Source organism: Pollicipes pollicipes, unplaced genomic scaffold (genome assembly GCF_011947565.3).
Source record: "Pollicipes pollicipes isolate AB1234 unplaced genomic scaffold, Ppol_2.1 Scaffold_7261;HRSCAF=8764_pilon_pilon_pilon, whole genome shotgun sequence".
NCBI classification, from domain to species: domain Eukaryota; kingdom Metazoa; phylum Arthropoda; class Thecostraca; order Pollicipedomorpha; family Pollicipedidae; genus Pollicipes; species Pollicipes pollicipes.
Genome location: NW_023597054.1, coordinates 50,014,547 through 50,035,275, shown reverse-complemented (window position 1 = coordinate 50,035,275; position 20,729 = coordinate 50,014,547). Strand labels below are relative to the sequence as shown.

The window sequence follows — 20,729 nt, the reverse complement described above, 5'->3', positions numbered from 1 at the left end:
GCACACTACACCCACAGGTACGGTATCCTTCACCCACAGGTGCGGCACACGGCAATGACAGGTGCGGCACAAAGGCACCCACAGGTGTGACTAGCTTTACACGTAAATAGGGCAGACAACGGCCACAGACGACACACGGTACAGCCTCAGGTTAGACACCACGTGCCCGCAGGTGGGACACCCCACGCCGATGGACACGGACCGTCATACCCCAGGTGTGATAAGGAACGGACCGTCAGACCCCAGGTGTGATGAGGAACGGACCGTCAGACCCCAGGTGTGATGAGGAACGGACCGTCATACCCCAGGTGTGATGAGGAACGGACCGTCAGACCCCAGGTGTGATGAGGAACGGACCGTCAGACCCCAGGTGTGATAAGGAACGGACCGTCAGACCCCAGGTGTGATAAGGAACGGACCGTCTGACCCCAGGTGTGATGAGGAACGCCCGCAGGCGTGACACGACACACCTACCGGTATGGATGTTTGGCTGTGAGTGTGGCACACTACACTACACTACTACACTTCACTACGCACGCTTCACACATTAATTTACACTTCACGCTACACACAGTACACATACTCATTGTGAGTATCAACTACTACATCCAGAAGTATGGTGCACTTTTACGACCAGCATGGCACACTGCATACCCAGGCCAGCCACGCTACACCCATCATGGAACGCTCCACACCCGCGTGCACGACACGCTACACCCGAAGGCTCGATTCGTTTTACTCCTAGGTACAACTCGGTCCTCCCACACGTTAAACAAGATACACCTGCAAATGGCCTGTCATGAACCGGGCTCAGGGGCTCAACATCGTTCAGTCGGAAATGCAGTACTTTGCATTCGTAACTTCAACTTCAGCGAGTAAGCGACCATCCGAATAAGATATTGAGCGTCTTGTAGGAGCTCTTTGGAGCAGGCGTTGTTTGTTTACTTAACGTACATTTGCAAGCGTCGGTGAGCTGGCGCTGACCTATTGCATCAAACGAACCAAACATCCCCGGCAACTAGTGAACTTCAACTAGTGAGCAACTTGAACTAACGAACCCGTTAACACACGATCTGACGGACATCACATAGTGGTCGCTCTCGAGAAACGCGGTGGCCTGTATTTGTCGAAGCACTAGGAAACCTTTCGCTACGCCCGCGGCACCCATATGCATCCACCACGACGGGTCTGCACCGGCCACCACACCCTGTGGCCGGCCTGCGTCTCACGCAGCCAGCAGCTCTATGACCGCCGCGCCCCTGAGACCCGCCCGCGTCGCACGCAGCCAGCAGCAGCGGCCGAGTGATGCGCCGCCCGCCCCGTCCCGTCCCGTCCCGGCGCCGGGTCGGCGCAAACAGCGCCATGAATCGACAGGGTGTCGACCGGCGGCGTGCGTTACGACGCACCCCGTCCAGCGCGTCTCAGACGGCGGGCCGCACCGGGCCAGGCGGCGCCGACACGGTCCGGAACGGCACGAGTGAACGCGCCGCCGGCCGCCGGGAAAGCGGTGCCGAGCGCGTATCTCTGGTTGACTTCTGCGACGGCGCGGTGGTCCTGCGGCTAATCTGTGGTCATGATCCGTTGTTGGGTTCAGGGTCGGTACCGGATAAACTTGTTGTCATCAGAACGTCTGATCTCATTGGCAGTGGTAATACGGCTAGGCCTACCCGCCAAGTTCTCTGACTATCGCTGACCGCGGTGATTTCTCCCCCTTCGCCAACTGGCGAGGCTGGGGGGGGGGGGGGGGGGGGGGCTGGCACGATAACCGGCGTGGGCTGGTGCTGGCGGGAAAGTGGTTGCCACATGAACTGAACCGAAAGTATCTGCTGTAGAAGCAAAAGAAGTGGTTCAACCTATATTGAGTGTTAAGGCGCCAGCAAGATGCTGTAAATTCAACTCTATGTTCTGATTTCTGTTGCCGAAATACAATAGCGATGCAGAACATTACGCTGAATCTATCAGCCGGTGGTATGATCCGGTTTGCAGTATGAGGTAAGGACACATGTGATGTGCGTTAATTGAAGTTTTGTCGTTTGCTTTGGAAAGAAATCGTGATTCGATCCATCCTTGGGAGAACAGGACCTAAAAAGGTGAGTGAACATTCTGTTAGAATGGAATCGGAAGTAACGAAACCAGTACGGGTGCTAGCCTTTTAATACTTCGCTCTGAGTACTATGGTATGGATGACCTACCAGCTGGTGTCAAACAAAGCCAGATAACGCCTGTTCATCTAAACGACGCATCATACTTCGACAGAGTAAAGACAGCTGGCATAGCGTAAGGACGATGGTCATCCCATGATTCAATATAGCGTAAGGCCGTCTCTCATCTCATGATTCACTACAGTGTAAGGTCGTCTGTCATCCCATAATTCATTACGCCTTTTGCCCCGTTTCCGACTCCGAGCTTGCAAAAGCCACCTCTCGCACTAAAAATGTGACGGTGATCTAACCGTCAAAACGTTTCCGTAAACAAATTTGCGGGACCCAACGGAGAAGACCACCGTCAAATCATTTGCGTCGAGGACCACCAAAAGGTCCACCACTTCTTACGCACTATTTCAGTCACAGAGTAAAAACGACGATTCATCAGGCATCAGTATCATCCACACTCGGCTGCTGAGTTATTTCAACACACATCCCACATTACGCATGGCTTATCGCATTATCACTCGCGATAAGTCACTGCCTACCGGCGTCTGGGAAAAGACGCAGCAGAGACAGACGGGGCAGAGGCTCCTCAATCGAGAAGTTAATGGTCCCTTGGCCGAATAGCCACTCCAACCCCCTCCAAACTAGCACCAAAATTTGCATGTATAGATACCTCTCCCGACGAATTGAAATGCAACAATGATGCAACAGCTATGCAACAATGGATGAGCCCTTACGAGATACACAGACGTAGTTCCTCGGATCATTTAAGGAGCTCTTGCTGTCGTGAAATATGGCCCCTGTATAGAACAGAATGGACTAAATCTGGTAATAGCAGAAGCCTCGGGGAGCGGAATGGATCCGCTGGCTCCCTCGGGGTACGCAGACCGTCTGAAAAACCTCCGTCTCCCTCAGCGACATTCTGGCTGCGTGTTTTGCGAGTAGGTAATGCACTTGTTGTCTGGGTCACCACGAGGCCGCTTGTATGTGTGTCATGTCATTGGGGCTTTACGACGCACTCAGCTACTGAGGCTATATGGCGTCGCCTGCCTCTCATCCTGGCAGGAAGGGCGGGCACCGCGGGCATGAGGCCGCTTGACTCGCTCTGTGTCGCCACACCCGTACCGCGTGTGCAACAGCCGGATGTGGCCGTGTTGACGTGTGCGGCCCTGCGCGCCGGCAGAAGTGGCAGCTGGGCTCCGTCTTCATCCCGGACAGTCTGGGCTACCTGATCGGCACGCACGTGTTCGGCCTCGTCGCGCTGCGGCTCGGCCGCTGGCGGGTGGCCGCCGCCGCCATGATGACGGTCGGAGCGGCGGCCCTGCTGGTGAGGCCCGCCGACAGGGCGCAGGACGGATGAGGCCCGCCGACAGGGCGCAGGACGGATGAGGCCCGCCCGACGGGACGCAGGACGGATGAGGCCTGCCGACAGGGCGCAGGACGGATGAGGCCCGCCGACAGGACGCAGGACGGATGAGGCCCGCCGACGGGACGCAGGACGGATGAGGCCCGCCCGACGGGGCGCAGGACGGATGAGGCCCGCCCGACGGGACGCAGGACGGATGAGGACCGCCGACAGGGCGCAGGGCGGATGAGGCCCGCCGACGAGACGCAGGACGGATGAGGCCCACCGACAGGGTGCAGGACGGACCCGCCGACGGGACACAGGACGGATGAGGCCCGCCGACGGGACGCAGGACGGATGAGGCCCGCCGACGGGACGCAGGACGGATGCTCGGCTAGATACGGCTCCGGCAGGCGGAGCCAAGTTGGCAGCATAGAGTGTTATTTACCTTCGGCGTCTATATAGTGTCTTCTTTTGTTGGTTGATTTCGGGACATTCCGCAAGTCTTCTCGTAAATGGGGTGTTTCGGAAATTAAACATACAGCTGAACCAAAATTTAACACGTTCTCGTCTCAGAGCTGCTCAAAATTTGGTACGTAAAGTCATCTCGGTGTACTGATCGTTTTTGGAGTTGGAGCCCGGTCTCGTCACGGGGTCAAGTTGTGGATGTTATGGACTTTTCGGGGTATGTGGAATGTGGCCCACCACAAAACTTGTTAAAAAATAATACCGAATTAAAAGATTATCAACACATGTTTCCCAAACCACAAGGAGCAGAAAAATCTTAAGAGCACTGGGAGCTTACTTGGATCCATGCTTCTTGAGTTTTGTTCATGGAGACCCTATCTCTGGACAGGGTCATCATTGTAGCCCTCCTAGGCTCATAGTAGCTCACCGTTATATGGCTTGGGGTAGCGTCTTGAAAGCTCCTGACCATTCCCAACATTTTATTGCGCATGCTTTTGTTTACTCTGTACTTGACACCATTCGCCAGGCTATGGCAGACGTTGCAGATGGTGTGCAACCCCTCACTTGTTCACCGCAACAGCCGAGGTCCGAGCGCTCAGTAAAAGCCAGTACGCATTTCGCGTTCAGCTGGGCATCATAGCCCACTTAACAACACAAATCAACCTTCAGAGCCTACCCTGCTAGCTCTTCCCCACACCGACACACATTGTGTACATGTACTGGCACCGACGGCTAAATTCGACTATATAGGGTTGTTTCTGGGACGTTTTTCAGGCTTTTTGCTCGTCTCGCAATGTTAAGGCATTTAATTTGTGTCGTAAGTTCGATAAACTTGTAAAATTAGCATGCATTTCACCAAGTTAACGGCGGAATCAGTTTATATTTCCTCAGCAGTCAACACACACACACACACACACACACACACACACACACACACACACACACACACACACATACACACACACACACACACACACACACACACACACACACACACACACACACACACACACACACACACACACACACACACACACACACACACACACACACACACACACACACACACACACACACACACACACATATATATATATATATATATATATATATATATATATATATAGGTAGATAGATAGATATGGATATGGGTTTATATTAAGTCAACACGCATATCTGCAGGTGTATAATACAGGCTTGCACAATTCGGTATTGACATTTGAGATATGAAAACCTTTGTAGAAAACAACACGTGCATATGCTTTAGATCAATGCCCATGGATTTAAGGACATGAGTTATGATTATCGACATAAACAAGACCTAACATTCATGACTGAATGTGTCAGTATATATCTGTTGTCCTGAATAACGTAGTTTCTAGAAGTGGTCGGGCCCTCAAAAGTTGTCTTATTGTCAGTCATCCGTTCAAAACTAATGACGACGACGCCTCCTTGCATTTTCAGCCATGAACATCCCCGGCCGGCGGAAGTCAGCCAGTCTCGATTGCAGTGCCTTGACCATTTTCATCCTGTATCATCCCTCACCTGTCAGCCGATGGTCGGACTGTCGTGATCATTTTCCTCCGCTCGGATTGTTATGGTATAACTGCAGCGAATCAAGGGCCCCGTGTCAGTTGCCCGTCTCCGTCCAGAAGAGGTCTTGGCGCTGAATGCAGGGCGGTTGATAGCACGTTGCTGAATGCGGCAAGCGGGCCGTGAGCGTCGTGGCCAGCATACCGTGACACGGGAAAATACTTTGGATCACGCCCAGAGAGCACAACCGCATGCATTTGTTAGCACCGCGGTAGGGCCATCAGTTGGCGCAGGAACGTGCCTGTCAGCTGAGGGCCTCCTTTTTATTGGGTTGACCATCTAACCGCGTGTCACTCAATGCTGGCGCTGGCCGCAGCAGTGATTTGTAAAGATACGGCGGCCAATTAAGCATAGTTATTGTCACACGTGACGGATGCAGCCGTATATATATATATATATATATATATATATATATATATATATATATATATATATTACAATGCTGCGGGACACCATCGGACGTCAACATCACTGACGACGTCATGATGTCAGATATTGTTCTCAGAAGAATGCAAAGGCGTGAGTAAATTCCTCGGTCTTCTTCTATTCTGGTGGCATACCAGTTTGCTTTCTTGTATGTTTCAGTATTCTTTTCATACACCATTTGTCATGAACTGCATCCGCTAGCCCCGAAAAGATTGTGACGTCTTCAGCTTGATCCCGTCACCTGACTGGGACAAGTAATGTATCTAGATGACACAATGTACCAAGTTCAAAGTAAGTATGAGATATCCCTCTGTATGACTTTTCCTTCAACGCCTAAGTGCCAAATTCGTATACACGCATGCAGCACGCTGCATTCATGGTCCGAAGCTCGTATCACATCTTGCCTTCCCCACGCTTTAGTGTCGGGGAACTCCGGTGCCTACTTGGCATGCACCGTCCCTCGCCGTTCCACTCCGTCACGTATCGCTCTGTGCAGTCCACGCCAGCCAGTGTCGTTCATACATGACGTCCTGTCCGTGCCGGCCCGTGCCACCGCGAGCTGGCCCGTGCCATCACGTACTGCCCCACACCGTCCCGAACTATTCCCAGCCATAGCATGCGACTTCGCGCCGTCCCGTGCCGTCTCTTACGATCATGTACCATCCGCTGTCGTTATTCACCGTCCCATACCGTGCCGCACCGTGTGATCACGTGCCTTTCACGTGCCGTCCCTTTCTATAATGTACTGGCTCGGTTACGTGGCGTCCCGTGTCGTCCCCCGCCGCAGCTACCACAGTCGACGCGCATGGTACACCTCGTGCTGCCGCACTTCTGCATCGGCCTGGGCATCGGCATCGTGGACGCGTCGCTGATGCCGCTGCTGGCGCGGCTGGTGGAGCGGGGTGGCCTGCAGGCCAGCTACGGCACCGTCTACGCCCTCTCCCAGACGGCCGTCTGCCTGGCCTACTCTGTCGGTGCGTACTGAGTCGGATTCTCCTGCACGGTCGGTGAACGGCTTCATCTGAGCGTGCTCGCCGCGCCGTTAACGGATGATCGTTTACTATGCCGGCAGCTATGCCGGCAGATAAGAGTGAAGCTTCATAAACGTGGCATTAGCAGAAGGACGGGCAATTTGCCAGGCAACTTCCTGAAATATCCCCTTCTTCTGCTGGTTTGTGGCGATGTAAGAAACTTGCACTTTTTATGCTTTTGACTACTCTTTCACGCTAGCCTTATGAGAAAGGAGTCGTAATTTGTTGCCGAATCTGAGATGCATGGGGACAGGTCATAGACAGCGGCGAGAGCCTACGGCTGATCGTTATTGCTGTCAATATGTTATCCGTTAAACTGTACTCCGAAACCGTTTTTTGTGTATTTATCATGCACCAGGGGATATGCTCGCTCCATATGGGTCTTATAACTTCAAATAATAAGGAAACAGAAATGTGAAATGAGTAGACCTATTCATAGCACGGCCTATACACCACGCATCCTCATGCAGCTGTGCATGAGAGCGAACTAAAGTTGCCTTCGGAGGTTCACGGCTATTTTGACAGCCCTGATGACAAAAATCGTGGGTTTCGTCTCGTGCATCCTGTCCTTAGTGCATGTCGTATTCGGCACCAAACTGGGTCACTGGCTTGTAATGCTATCGTAAGAAAGGCCAAGCGCCACCAACTTCGCAGGACTATGACGGATGGAACCCAAACGTGGATGTTATAGTCAGCTCAGATCCAAGCATCTCTGCTTCGTGCATTTAATGGAACTCGGTGGTTTTCCGTGTCCATGCTTAAAGATGTCTTTCTTGAAGTCGGCAATCTTGCAGCTTGTGATTGTCAAGCTTATCTATTGCGCGGCCGAGGGCCTCGTCCTCCAGTACGTGAATAACACACAGTTTTGCTATGCATCGTGAAACAGCCAAGAAGGCAAGTGATGTGAAAATCGGGTGAAAGTGAAACAGTTAAATCAAGTCATGTGGTGACATGATGGTATTTCTCTGGAGCATTTTTCTGTGCCTCCCGTGACCAGAGGTGCCGTTTTTTGGGAGTTCTTATCCAAAGGCTAGTCCAAAGTCTCAGTATGGTTTAGCAGTCAGTCAAAAGGTGGCGAAAAGGTCAGATTGTCCAAGATGTCAAATTTCTTTAAATATAAAAAACTACTTTCTGCAGGCCCCGTCAACCCCGTCACTATTCACGTTGCTGCATTCGCCCACTCCAATAGAATGGCATGAAAGATCGCGGGTGGAATCTTGAAATTATCGTGAGGAAGAGGGGTGTACCACAGGCTTTGGTGGAGACATCTACAGTTAATACTTGCTACATGACCGCGCAGTCGAAATGCCCGAAATGCCCTCCCCCCTCCCACACATACAATTTACAATTCACATCAATGTCCGCTCAGCTTACCTTTTCACTACCTCAACGACGGAAGCTTAGTCGGATGGTGAGAGGTAACGAATCGTCCGACTCGTCCGATTTGTGGGTGGCAACGACAGGTATGAAAAATCGTCTGATTTACTGGACGTGATCGGTGACAAAAGCTGACACTTTGCGGACCAATCGGCGACAAAGTTGCAAAAATGTAAACAAATTTTAACAGATCAGACCATATTGCAACTTACTATCCCAGCTAGACGAAACTCAGGGCCTGCACCCGTCACCACTTGCAGCGTGAGCATGTGTAAGACACATGTCCAAACGTTGACGTTTCGCTGTATGATCAAGTAAAGCTATAAGATGCTGCCAAACATACTAGCTGCAATCAGGATAGTCTTTAGCAGGTGCTAGAAAAGTACTACAAGTTAGACTATATCAGTTCCGACAACACAGGTCAGTGGTGACACAGTACATTTCCAGTGCCTCTCAGAACACTACTTTTCACAAATTTTTCAGCTAAGATCCACTGCACATACTAAACAGTGCAAAATACTGAGTAACTAGGCTTATTACTAGTAAGAATCGTGGCTGGCCACCACATCTTGCGTGAACGTGATCAGTTGGCTGGCCAGCGTTTTAAAGCGTCGTGTCATTGGACTGTGGCTGCTGGTGGTTGTGTTCATATCATGAGAAACTGACTGGCTGGAATAACGTAGCTAATCGTTAGCTTTTTAATGTAAAAACCCTGCCGATCCAGCAGGATTGTTGTGGATACCTGAGCGTTAGATTAAGAGGTAAACGAGGGACGTTAGTGCGACACATGTCAAAGATCCATCCGGGCCTTTCTGCTAAGAGGAACAGCGGCTTTGAGGTAAGAAGCTGAACATCACTGGCGTAGGCCTCTCACGTTGCGCGTTACGCCTCCGACTTAGCGTGTTGATCGGTGTACAGGCGTGAAATAAAATGCCTTTTATTATCGCCATCTTGCATGTGAAGCTAAATGAAGGTGCTATATGTGTTCCGAAATGTCGTTTGCATTTGCTGATAACAATATTGCATGGGTTTTGCTCTTAATGATTGGAATCATGTTAAGAAGTGCGAGTTCTGCACCGGTAATCATGATGCGAAGATAGTGAAAATCGCCTACACTTCCAGGTGATTGTACGATGACGTTAAAACCAAAGGTGCTATTGTTGTCAGATGCTTGCAGAGCCATGTTATCGGCAAATATAGGGCTACAGGGAATCAGTTCTACAAAATACGTAGGGTGGAGGGATGGAGGGCGGGGAGGGGGCAGAAAAAAGGAATGGCTGAGCCTACCAGCGAAATTCACTTAAAATGGTGCTCTCCTCAGGTTTGACGCACTTTCTTTTCACGATTGAGAGCGGGGTGTCGTTTCTCGAAGTTGGTTTGAGAAAGCTGAACCCTAAGAGCTGTGATTAATGAAAACTAACGCTTAAAAAAAATGGTGAATAAAATTTGGAAACGACATCCATGGTTATGAGGCACAATCTCCTCCCCTAACTGAATAGGAAACTACATGCCTCCAGGTTGGTTACGTTAAGCATGCTTTTATCTGATTATTGTATTAGGCTAGTCTCAGCCATCACTCGGTGCTTGATGGCAAGCAAATGATATTTAAGCAAGAACGAACTCCCTAAACCAAAATATTTGATGGTTATTCTGCATTGCATTCAATTTGTCTTTGTTTGGTACTTTATCGCATTTAGAGTTATATTGTAACGGTTTCTGAAAGATTTGGCTCCAGGTGACAATTTAGACGGGTCCAAATTTCTTCGGTGGCAGAAAAGGCAGCTTGCTTACCCCTGAGTACCGAATGGAATCTAACAATTTTAGGAATTTGTGGCAGCATACGTGATGAGGGTTTTATCTCATGTTTCAAAGACTGCTATTGTCTTGTGTGCTCTGTCAACGCATTGCTTATGTTACGGAAAAAATAAGGATATAATAGGATATATAATAAATGAAAATGAGCAGCGTTAAATAAGTTGAGATGTGACAGTTTATGGCACGACAGAATGATATTGACTTATCAAACGTTCGAAAGATATCTGCTTTTGTCTGTCCAGCATCCACATTAACGTTACTAAATTTCTGTACATCCAAAAGCAATGGAATCCAATCGGCATCTTTATTCGTGAGGTCGGATTTACTGTCAGTGTTACTGTTGTATCCATGTGTTTGAGCGGAAACACAGCAGTAGACGACGTGCGACAGCCGCATGACCTCTAAATTGTTCATCCAATCAGGATCATTTTCGAGAAAAGGCATCGACCCCGACGTCACGATGCGGAAGCCGATGGTTATTTCTGGACCCTGCTTGCCTCGCGACGCCACCGCTACTTGCGTCACACGCGTGTTCGATCTGCTCATCGGGCATGGTCACGTCTGGTGCCAGTTGCCACGTCATGAGCTCTCCCCAACGTAGTGCACAGCATACCCCTATCACACGTGCGGTGGAGCACTTCAGTCTATGGTAGCTGTTCTGGCACAAACGAAAATTTGACCGCGTAGCAGCAGGCGTCCTCCTATTATTAGGCTGGTTCACAGTGCTAACAGTTGGCTGTCACTGTCGCACGGTCACTCGGGACATTCGTAAGAAGAGTCACCGTTGTCTCAGGCCTCGCTCTCAGCAGAAATGTGTGACATTCGCCTGCGGGCGCACGCGTTAGACGGGACTCCAGCGTCTGCTTTGCATCAATACCGAGGCTGTAGCAAGCGGCAGCCACCAACCGGGCACCTTAACTGGACGCGCACTACCCCAGCCTTTATCAGGCAGAAATGAGACCGCTTTGAAACTAAAAAAGTCTAACTACAGAATGTAATAGGTGACTTTGAGTTTTGTCTTGGCTGTTTCGAGTAGCGATGTCTGACATGTCCATTGTAAATAAATGACATTGCACATACGTGATGCAGTGGATCGCGAGGAGCCATTTTGTTTTGCGTGCCTGCCAGACACAACTTTTTGTTTTCTCTCTCCATATCTTATATTGTCTAAGCCCAATGGCATGCACAGTAAGCGGCAAACAATGAATCTCGTGATTTTTCTCGTGATTCGCGTGATTTTTTTGCAGCCCCTTACCAAACCGTGAGAGCAAGCGTTCTGAAACGTGATGCTTTTTCCTATAGATCCATTCGCAAAACACCCCCACGGTTTCACCTTCCGCTCTTGTCCAAGGGTGACTCAATGACTGGTTTTCGGGAAGCATGTCAGGATTAATAACAGACTGTTGAAGACGAGGGTTGAGTTCATGGCTTGTATTACGCCCGGCCGAAGTGTGACAGAAATGAGTTATTACACTGGCACATCAAAGCTGATTGCATTTGGCTGCTGTGTGATGTATGGGAACACCAGAGGCGGATCCAGGAACAATAAGTTAGGGAGGTTGGGTGGTTCAGCTATTCACACCCACGGTGCCAAATTTTCATGAAGTCATCGAAATATTTCTATATAGGTTATTAAACACTTCCAGTTACGAAGATTGTGGAGGTAGCCGTATATAAATGGGAACTTTGTGTGCAGAGGCGGCGCTAGGGTAATGATACTCAGGAAGATACGACGATCGAAGTCTATTGAATTAAACTGTCCAGCAATATGCTCATTCTTTGTCTGACTGAATCATGTGCGTTGGCCATGGACTATATCTCAGAGGCGCGTGCATGCGTTAGTAAGTGTGGTGCAGGCGTCATGGATGAAGGAGACATACTTAGATGCGAAGTATGGGTCTTCTGGTATTTAAACCGAGATGATCTGTCCTTGCTTTCCAATTGCTTTGGCGTATGCATGAACACACACACGCATATATATATATATATATATATATATATATATATATATATATATATATATATATATCTCTCTCTCTCTCTCTCTCTCTCTCTCTCTCTCTCTCTCTCGAAGGTCCGAACTTTCGACTTCACAGTAGCGTTAAGATAAAAGATTGCTCGTTCCAAATCGCTTATATAATCGCCAGTATCTGTACATTCTAACGTTGCGAGCCCTTACCTGATCGTCGGAGAAATTTAAAGCTAACAAGTAGCAAGTTTTGAGTTGTTAAGGACATCTTAAGGACATAACCCCAAGGGCATCTTTGGGAACAAGAAGACAAAAATTCCTATCGTTAATTGGATATGTGTAAAATGCTGCCGCACTGAAAACACTACAGACACATGACCATAATCACATGTACGATAGCTACCGCCCTCCCCCGCCCCCCCCCCCCCACGCACATAATATATCAATATTTGCGCAAGACTTGGCTCGTTTGTCTAGGACTGGAGAGAATTCGTTCATAAATATGCTTTCGCAAGTTTAAGGCACCTTCTGTTATCCCACGTTGGAAGAATGTCAGTGCTCAGACATTACATTTGAATTTGTAGTAGCGGAAAATTCGTAATACAGTAGTAATATCCCTATTGGTCGTAGAAAAACCAGGCTAATTCAGATATCGATGCATTGATATTCCAGCAAAAAATCTATGTTGAAAAGAATAGCACTATTGCTATTTGTTTCAGTAAAAGCATGTTAGCGGAGTATCAACGCACCTACGTCTCCACTTCCCTAGTTTTTAACAACGAATAAAGCTATTGCTACCGTCCTAGCTATATGCATAACGTTCCTCGCAAATGGAACTTCAACTTACATAACAAATTTTTTACGTCGCCGGAGCAAGTGTCTATAAGCCGTATTTCAGATAATCTTTTGACTACCTTGATTTCATTGTTCAGCTTTAAAAATCACTTCACATTCACCAAAATGAGCCACCCTTGAATATCAGGGGCATCTGCATATCCTCTAAAGTAGCTGTCTGAGTCGTTTTTGTCATCTTTCCGATGCTGTCAACGTCCCTATCAATCGTTCCTGTTAACCTTTATTAGCACCGAAATAATAGTAGACAGCTTGTGCTTGTGAGTTGCGACTAACGCTTCGAAAACATTGAGTCGTTCATAAAACTGTTCATGTGGTTCATGGACATGTTGCACCCAGCGGCCGCAATTTAGTGACAGGGTCGGCGGATAGCCAAGCGGATATGCACGGTACGTGGCTGAGGCAGCTGTTTTCAGCGCCGGGGAAGCCAGCATTGATAGCTCATTGATCCGTTATGCCCAGCACTGATAGCCCATGCATACGTCACGTCAAACGCTGCTAGCCTGATAACCCACTGATACGTTATGCAATGTACCCGGTGCTATTTATGGGGCCTGTAGACTATTTGCAGAGCAAAGGAATTGTCAATAAGAATTAAACTCACCCCAAAATTCACCCCTCTCTCCATCACAAATCTAGGCAGCTCCGTACCCCCCCCCCCCCCCTGTCGCAAAGCCTGGCAGCGCCCCTGCCCTTAACTGCATGCACCTGCATCCGTGACACTGGCACTAGCACGTGTTGTGTCCTTCGTAAATCACTATTTTTGGGTCCTTCTGGCCATTCAATCCATTTTTACCTAGGATGTCGCTTGTACACTCATATTTTGTATAACTTAACATTACAAAACCGGTTTGCGCACATTTTTTAGTTCTGACTGTCTTTTTGATTGTGCTTTTAGCAGTTTTGCTCTTCAAAGCATATTTGACAATTCGATGCTCGCGTCAAGTCCTGAAACCACAAAATCAACGAACTCCTTCGAAATTTTAAGGGATCAAATCGACCCTCTCATAGAACGCAAGCGGAATTTATCACGTGTACATTGACCAAAAGGAAATTGTTAGCCTCGTTCACACTTCGGTGCCTTGAAAAGGCTCGCTCCTTCAGCCTCTCTAGGCCAACTTAACCTTGCTCCGGAACATGCCACACAGCTGCCAATTGGTGGGCCTCCGTTATCCCCTCTGCTTGGCATTCGCCATGGCAGATTCATCGTCTCTGCTCCCAGGTCATACCTTTATCACCTTCAAGCAAACCTTGACAACGCGACTGTTCGGTAACGGTCATTTTCAACTGAACTGGCTGGATGAAAGATAAGATTACATGACGCGGTGTGGGGAGGGATGAATATCTCTCGTGTCGGTTGTGTATTGAACCGGAAAGGCAGATATGAAAATCATTAAATCAATGGAGTGCATCAAAACGGAAGATTTTGAATTCGCGCAGTCTTGCTCCAGGCAAATCGAAGCTTCATCTATTTTGGTTGACCATGGACTTGGGCTACAGGTGCGGGATTTCACAGCCTGTGATCCCCATTCGTTATCAAATTCGCTCGTTTTTTCGGCCAAGCATAGGTGCATTCCTAATGCATTGTTCATGATAGCTCGGCGTAAATCCCAATGAGCTCCATTTTTTAAAGGGAATGGTGCCACTTTGGGACACAGCTCAAAAGTTCACGACACGGGACGTATTCCACAGTCCGGTTGTGATTGAAACACTGACTGGTGTGCTTGGCGTTAACTGCTGACTTTGGTGCTATAGAAATGACTCAAGAACAAATGTTGTGTACACATCTGTTTGAATGCAGAAGAATCCTAATAGATATCTTTTCCGACGCCTGCTTGTGGTAGTCGACAATTTAATGCTGTTCATGCATCGAATTTCGTTTAAATTACATGCAAATGGTCATTTAGCCTCACCCTTCTTTCTGATTTATCAGAATCTATTGGGCCGGTTTCTACTCTTCTGAGACACTAAAATGACCACGGGAGAACGGGCCCTTCTCGGCTCGATCAGAGCTGCAAGATTGCTATCAACCGGCGCATTCAGAAGGGAAAGGATCAGGACAAGTGTATTTTTATGCCGCGTGTTTGTTTTATATGTGAATGATACCTGGCACCACGTTAAATGAAGTCATGTAAATGCATACGTCATTATGTAATGCAAACAAACCACTTGTCACAAACTACTCTGATTATCTGCTCTATATCGGCTGCACATGTAGACGCACTCGAAGACAATGTGCTATTTAAACAAATGATGGCTAATGGCTTGACTGTGTCACTGCTGCACTCAAGGTTTTCTCTACGTTTAAAACTTTCTGATTGGTTTTGGGTTAAGTAATCACTTCGATGTATCCGAGGAAAACGTGGGTTGCGTGTATATCAGTGTACGCTCTCCCAGAGATAGAGCTACGCTTTGTCCCTAGACCCTTGACCGCCACCACCATCCGCTAAGTGACCTGCTGTCATCAGGTGTCGCCTGAGCCGGCACCTGTAGTGTCCGGAGCGGTGACCTGCTGTCATCAGGTGTCGCCTGAGCCGGCACCTGTAGTGTCCGGAGCGGTGACCTGCTGTCATCAGGTGTCGCCTGAGCCGGCACCTGTAGTGTCCGGAGCGGTGACCTGCTGTCATCAGGTGTCGCCTGAGCCGGCACCTGTAGTGTCCGGAGCGTCGCAGACCAGTCCCACACGGGCCTCGGTCAGAGGCGCGGCGCCTGACGACTCGGGCGCCCCACGAGCACTCAGCCGGCTGGCGAGGCGTCCTCGGCGGCGCCCCGGGGCCCTCCGTCCCACGCGCCTGTCGCGCCTCGCAGGCTGAGTGGCAGGCGTCGGCGGGCGGACTGACAGGCGCGTCCGACGGCTCCAGCGCGCACTGTCGTCGCGTTGTAGGAGGTCTCGTGCGCGGCTAGTGCTGATTTCTCGTACCAGACCGGGGCGAATTCGGTGGGACCATTACAGAGCTGTAACCACACCCAATCCGCCCAGCAAACAACGGGTGATGTGGAGTTTTGCTGGGGAACCAGGAGCGCTAAAGTGAGCTGATCTTGATCGTCGATTATGTTTTGCTGCTGGCCTGCTGCTTCTCTGTTGGCGGGGAGGCGTGGGATGGAACTACGGTGAAACGAGCGTTGAGAGATACCCGGCCGGTGACAGCGGCGCTGCGACCCAACAGCTGCGACCCGATACCGCGAAGCTGCTCAGCTTGTTGTCAGAGTTCGGGGAGCGGCGGGAGTTTCTCAGAGAAGCTCTCCTCCTTGAGCGAACCATCGAAGGCCGTGAAAACATTGGATGGAAGGGATCGAACACATGGCAGTCCTGCTTTGAACTCATAGGCAAGAATGCCGACTTAACTGACGCCAGCTTCATTAATTTGGACACCGTTAATAGCCAAAATTTTGCTTATTTTGATGTTCGCACACAAAAAGTGCTAGATAAAAAGCGCAGCCTTACTAGGTCAAAATTTTGAGTTAGGAAACATATATGTTCTGATTTAGCTTAGTTCAGACGAATTACTTGCGTTAAATCATTTGATTTGAATGACGCACAACTTGCACAATCAAAGATCCCACTCAGTTCTGGCTTGTTGTCTCACGACTTGACAAGAACACGTATGCGTGTACATATACCAATGCACAGATGTGCATGCATATGTACTAATGCATATCAGCAAGGAACTGAATTGAACTTAACACGCGCCAGGGTGGCTGGCTGGACACAGGTCGCTCAGGTGGAGGTCACCAAATCCACAGGATGTATTGGTCTGTACGTGAACTCACCTAGGTCAAAGTTTGAGGCTCCTAGGTCATGGCCTTTAATTCAGATAAGGTCAAACAGGGTCAGACTCCAGGTTGGCTTCCAAAGTGTCCCCAGAACCCAGATACCCGCTCCCAGCAAAAGGTCATGTGCCGCCCTTCCCAGGGGAGGAGACGGGGTCACGGGAAAGAAATTGCTGGTCTATGCGGCGTGCGACATAGTGCGCATAAAGACATTCGACAAGGACGCACGTAATGTGCAATGATGTCATCATTGGTCATTTTCATGCTTTCACTGCCATGCACATGGTCTTGAGGATTATTTGAATTTTATATCTTATAACCACCAAAAGTTAAAACTGTCATGTGCTTACAAAACGCTGCATATGATTCAGCTCAGACGATATTAGGGACCACTGAAGAAAGATGAAGCGTGGGGGAAGGAAGATTACAAATCATGGCGCCGTACCGAATTTTAATGTATTCAAAATCTTTGAGCACGGTCTCATACAACCGATGCGGATTAGTAACTCATACTACGCAGGAGAGAACTGCCACCTGCATCACTTTAACATGCACAACATCAGATGTATGTGAAAGCATGCGCAACATGCGATTTTTCTCAAAACACAGCATACAATCTGTATATGGCCCATTATTTAATGACGGACACCTGTGGTGGAATCTGCGGGAGGGGGCCCACCGCGGCGCCCCGGCTAGTCGGTGCGCCGCAGTGAGACCTGGCAGGCGTGACGCAGAGCTGAGAGCTCCGTGGTCTGGTCGCACCGGCCGACGGCGTCTCCTCCGCGGCCAGCATCGATCAGCGGCACCGCCTGAGTGGCGACTCACTGGCGTGTGGCTGACCTGAAGGTCGCGGTCAGCTGGCGCGGCTGGACGAACGCCGCCCTCGCAGTGGCTGTCAGCAGCCCGGCACGTTATGTATGCCAGCCGGGCGGCGTCCGGGACGGGAGGACCATTCCTGTGCCGACAAAGTTGTAAATCGTTTTTAAAAGAATCTATCAACATGATTGCAGGAAAGAAGCGGATAAGCGGAGGAAGTCTTTAGCTGGGTGAATGGCAGAGACCATTTGACTCGGCTGTCTCGGTATCTGTAACGACACGCGTTGGTCTGGCCTTGGGCTCGACAATGAGCGAGGTATACTCTGTGTGTGTGTATCACTACGATGTTCGGCAGGTCCGTTCCTGGGCGGCTACCTGGCCTCTAGCATCGGCTTCAGTTGGCTGCTGGCGATCCTCGGCACGCTGAACCTGCTGTTTACGCCTTGTCTGGTGCTGCTGCGGGAACCACCGGTGCCGCCTGCCGACCCGGTACGCAACCTCTCGGGGAGGTGGGGAGGGGGGGGGGGCGCACGACCCACCCAGAAGCGAGCACGAACCCTCATGAACAGTGGATGTACTTGTGTGAGAGGACACACGGCTCCATCTCGGCAAGAACAAGCTCAGACGAGGCGGCAGTCGGTAGCGGGAGATCAGGGTCTTGCCACCCGCGTCGGCAGCAGACCAGAGTCTTGCCACCCGCGTCGGCAGCAGACTAGGGTCCTGCCACCGGCGTCGGCAGCAGACTAGGGCCTTGCCATCCGCGTCGGCAGCAGACCAGGGTCTTGCCTCCCGCGTCGGCAGCAGACTAGGGTCTTGCCACCCGCGTCGTCAGCAGAGCAGGACCTTGCCACCCGCGTCGGCAGCAGACTATGGTCTGGCCACCCGCGTCGGCAGCAGACTAGGGTCTTGCCACCCGCGTCGGCAGCAGACCAGGATCTTGCCACCCGCGTCGGCAGCAGACTATGGTCTTGCTACCCGCGTCGGCAGCAGACTAAAATCTTGCCACCCGCATGGGAAGCAGACCAGGAACTTGCCACCTGCATCGGACGCAGACCAGGGTCTTGCCACTCGGAGTCGGCGGCAGACCAAGGTGGTCTGCTGGCAACGCAAGTGGCAACAACTTGGTCTGCTGCCGACGTGGGTGGCAACAGCTTGGCCTGCTGCCGACAAGGTTGCCAACCTTGTCGGCAGCAGGCCAAGCTGTTGCCACCCACGTCGGCAGCAGACCAAGTTGTTGCCACTTGCGTTGCCAGCAGACCAGGATCTTCCCACCCTGGTCAGCAGCAGACCGGGGTCTTGCCGCCCCATCGTCAGCCGCTCCTGACCACCTCGCACTGGCGGGCATAGTATCCATAGCATCCGTCCCCAAACAGCCGGGATCGGCACGCCACCGCTACTGCCATCGCCCGCAGGCCAGCAGTGTGATCTGAAGCGTTGCTATTTGTATGCATTAGGCAGCTGTCGGAGGGGGAGATTACGGATGTCATACGGATAACGCCGATTTCCCCATTATGTCAAGGTATCGGCAGTCGAGTAATAATACCGGTAAAACGGCTAAATGGGACTGCGCCAGCTTTGAACCTTTTAGAAGGACCAAGCAAGTTCACATTGCACATGTCAATAGCCCTCAACTAGTAGAGTTAAATCTTACGAGCGGGGACGTACCAGAGTATGGCTAAGGTGGATGTGTGTCCCCCCCCCCTTCTGAGTCAAGAAGTTGACTTTGCATGCGGGGTGATTTCTAAGGATCTTTGGAGACACTTTGACGTGTGCGCCCCATTGCGGAAACTTATGGCTACGTGTCTCCTTACGAAACAGAAGAAGGTTGTCATTCGAACAACCCAAAGCGGCTGTCAATTCAGAACGAAGCCTTGAACCACAAATTTCGGTGCTGTTCTGCCGGCACGCGCTTATGAAATTCAACGAGGCATTAGTTGGTCCTGCAAGGCAGATGAGCGCGGTACTTGAGAGGCATGTGGAGTGGCATGCTGATGGAGTGGGACGTATCATGGGGTGCTGTCGCTGATGTACGGGGCACGTCAATTGATACAACAGTAGGCGCTTCTGCTTACAGCCACAGCCTCTCTGACATACCACATTCCAACGTTACGCATACAAGCTGAGGGAAACACGGTTTATCCATTAGTCCGGCGCATTAGTCCAACGCGCTGCCTTCCTGCATCGACCTCCAGGAATGCTCGCATTCAAGGGCGGTCTATTGAAAAGAGCGCCACTTTGAAATGCAACTATTCATAACGGCTGGATGCGTGCTGCGAATTCGGTGGTGCTGTGTGTTCGGATTGGGCCTATGTGAAGCGACCAAATGCGATTGAAACTGCGATCCATTTGCTCTCGCTGGGTTTTACGCTCATTTTGCTGTTGTCTCTGTCCACAGCGGTGTACTCCCAGCTGCCGCGTGTTGTGCAAGCACACAACAGTATCAAGATGTCCCCGCAACTGTGTTTATCTCCGTACCATGTCCCTGTATCTGCAGCTGTGTACCGGCACCTAAACGGCCGTGTGTGTTCGCAGCCGTGTGACGGGCAGCCTGGGCAGCTGGGTGAAGTGCGCCGGCGTGCCCCGCCCCTCCACGCCCTCTCCGGACCCAGCTTCAGCTACACCCAGCTCTCGGAGGGCTGACCAGCGAGGGGCCCGGCTCTGGCAGGGTTGACCAGCGAAGGACCCAGCTTTAAGAGGGCTGAACAGCGAGGGACCCAGCTCTCAGAAGGGGCCTCAGGGGGCTCACCAGAACAGTGAGAGAGGAACCTCCACTGTCTGGAGGTGGAACAATGAACATCTGTAAAGGAACTATGTCTTAAACCGTTTTTTATTACTTTAAATTCTTTGATCCTTTCAATTGTTTTTATTGTTTAATTGTTTTAATTTTTCATCGTTCAATTATTAATTGTTTTATCACCTAAGTTTTAATTGCATTAATTTCATTGTCTTTAAACTCTTATATTCTTTCACCGAAGCGAACGCGGTTATCTACCGTTACGCTACCGGTTCGCGTCGCGTCAGATTTTCCAATGCAGACATGCAGCGAATATATATATATATATATATATATATATTGGTATATATATATATATATATATATATATATTGGTATATAT

The 20,729-nt window shown here is 50.2% G+C and overlaps 2 protein-coding genes across 2 annotated transcripts in view; both read left to right on the top strand.

Moving 5' to 3' along the window:
* Positions 1-3,774, top strand: part of LOC119111579 (synaptic vesicular amine transporter-like) — a 63,178-nt gene extending 59,404 nt beyond the window's left edge. Inside the window, exons 12-13 of the mRNA XM_037235388.1 lie at positions 3,334-3,428; positions 3,708-3,774. Of these exons, the coding sequence (XP_037091283.1) occupies positions 3,334-3,428; positions 3,708-3,774 (162 nt within the window). The remainder of the gene's footprint in view (positions 1-3,333; positions 3,429-3,707) is intronic.
* A 2,475-nt stretch (positions 3,775-6,249) lies between these two features.
* On the top strand, positions 6,250-20,347 carry LOC119111578 (synaptic vesicular amine transporter). Its single transcript, XM_037235387.1, has 4 exons — positions 6,250-6,273; positions 6,770-6,956; positions 17,969-18,102; positions 20,146-20,347. Exons 1-4 carry the CDS (start codon positions 6,250-6,252, stop codon positions 20,251-20,253), a joined length of 453 nt encoding a protein of 150 aa, XP_037091282.1. The 3' UTR covers positions 20,254-20,347.
* The last annotated feature ends 382 nt before the right edge of the window (positions 20,348-20,729 follow it).

Bases quoted from the DNA above. Each gene is read 5' to 3' on its own strand.
- LOC119111578 (XM_037235387.1), top strand. From the start codon at position 6,250: ATGACACAATGTACCAAGTTCAAA. The intron at 6,957-17,968 runs GTGCGTACTGAG...GATGTTCGGCAG, and splicing joins CTGCCTGGCCTACTCTGTCG to GTCCGTTCCTGGGCGGCTAC. The intron at 18,103-20,145 runs GTACGCAACCTC...GTGTGTTCGCAG, and splicing joins CGGTGCCGCCTGCCGACCCG to CCGTGTGACGGGCAGCCTGG.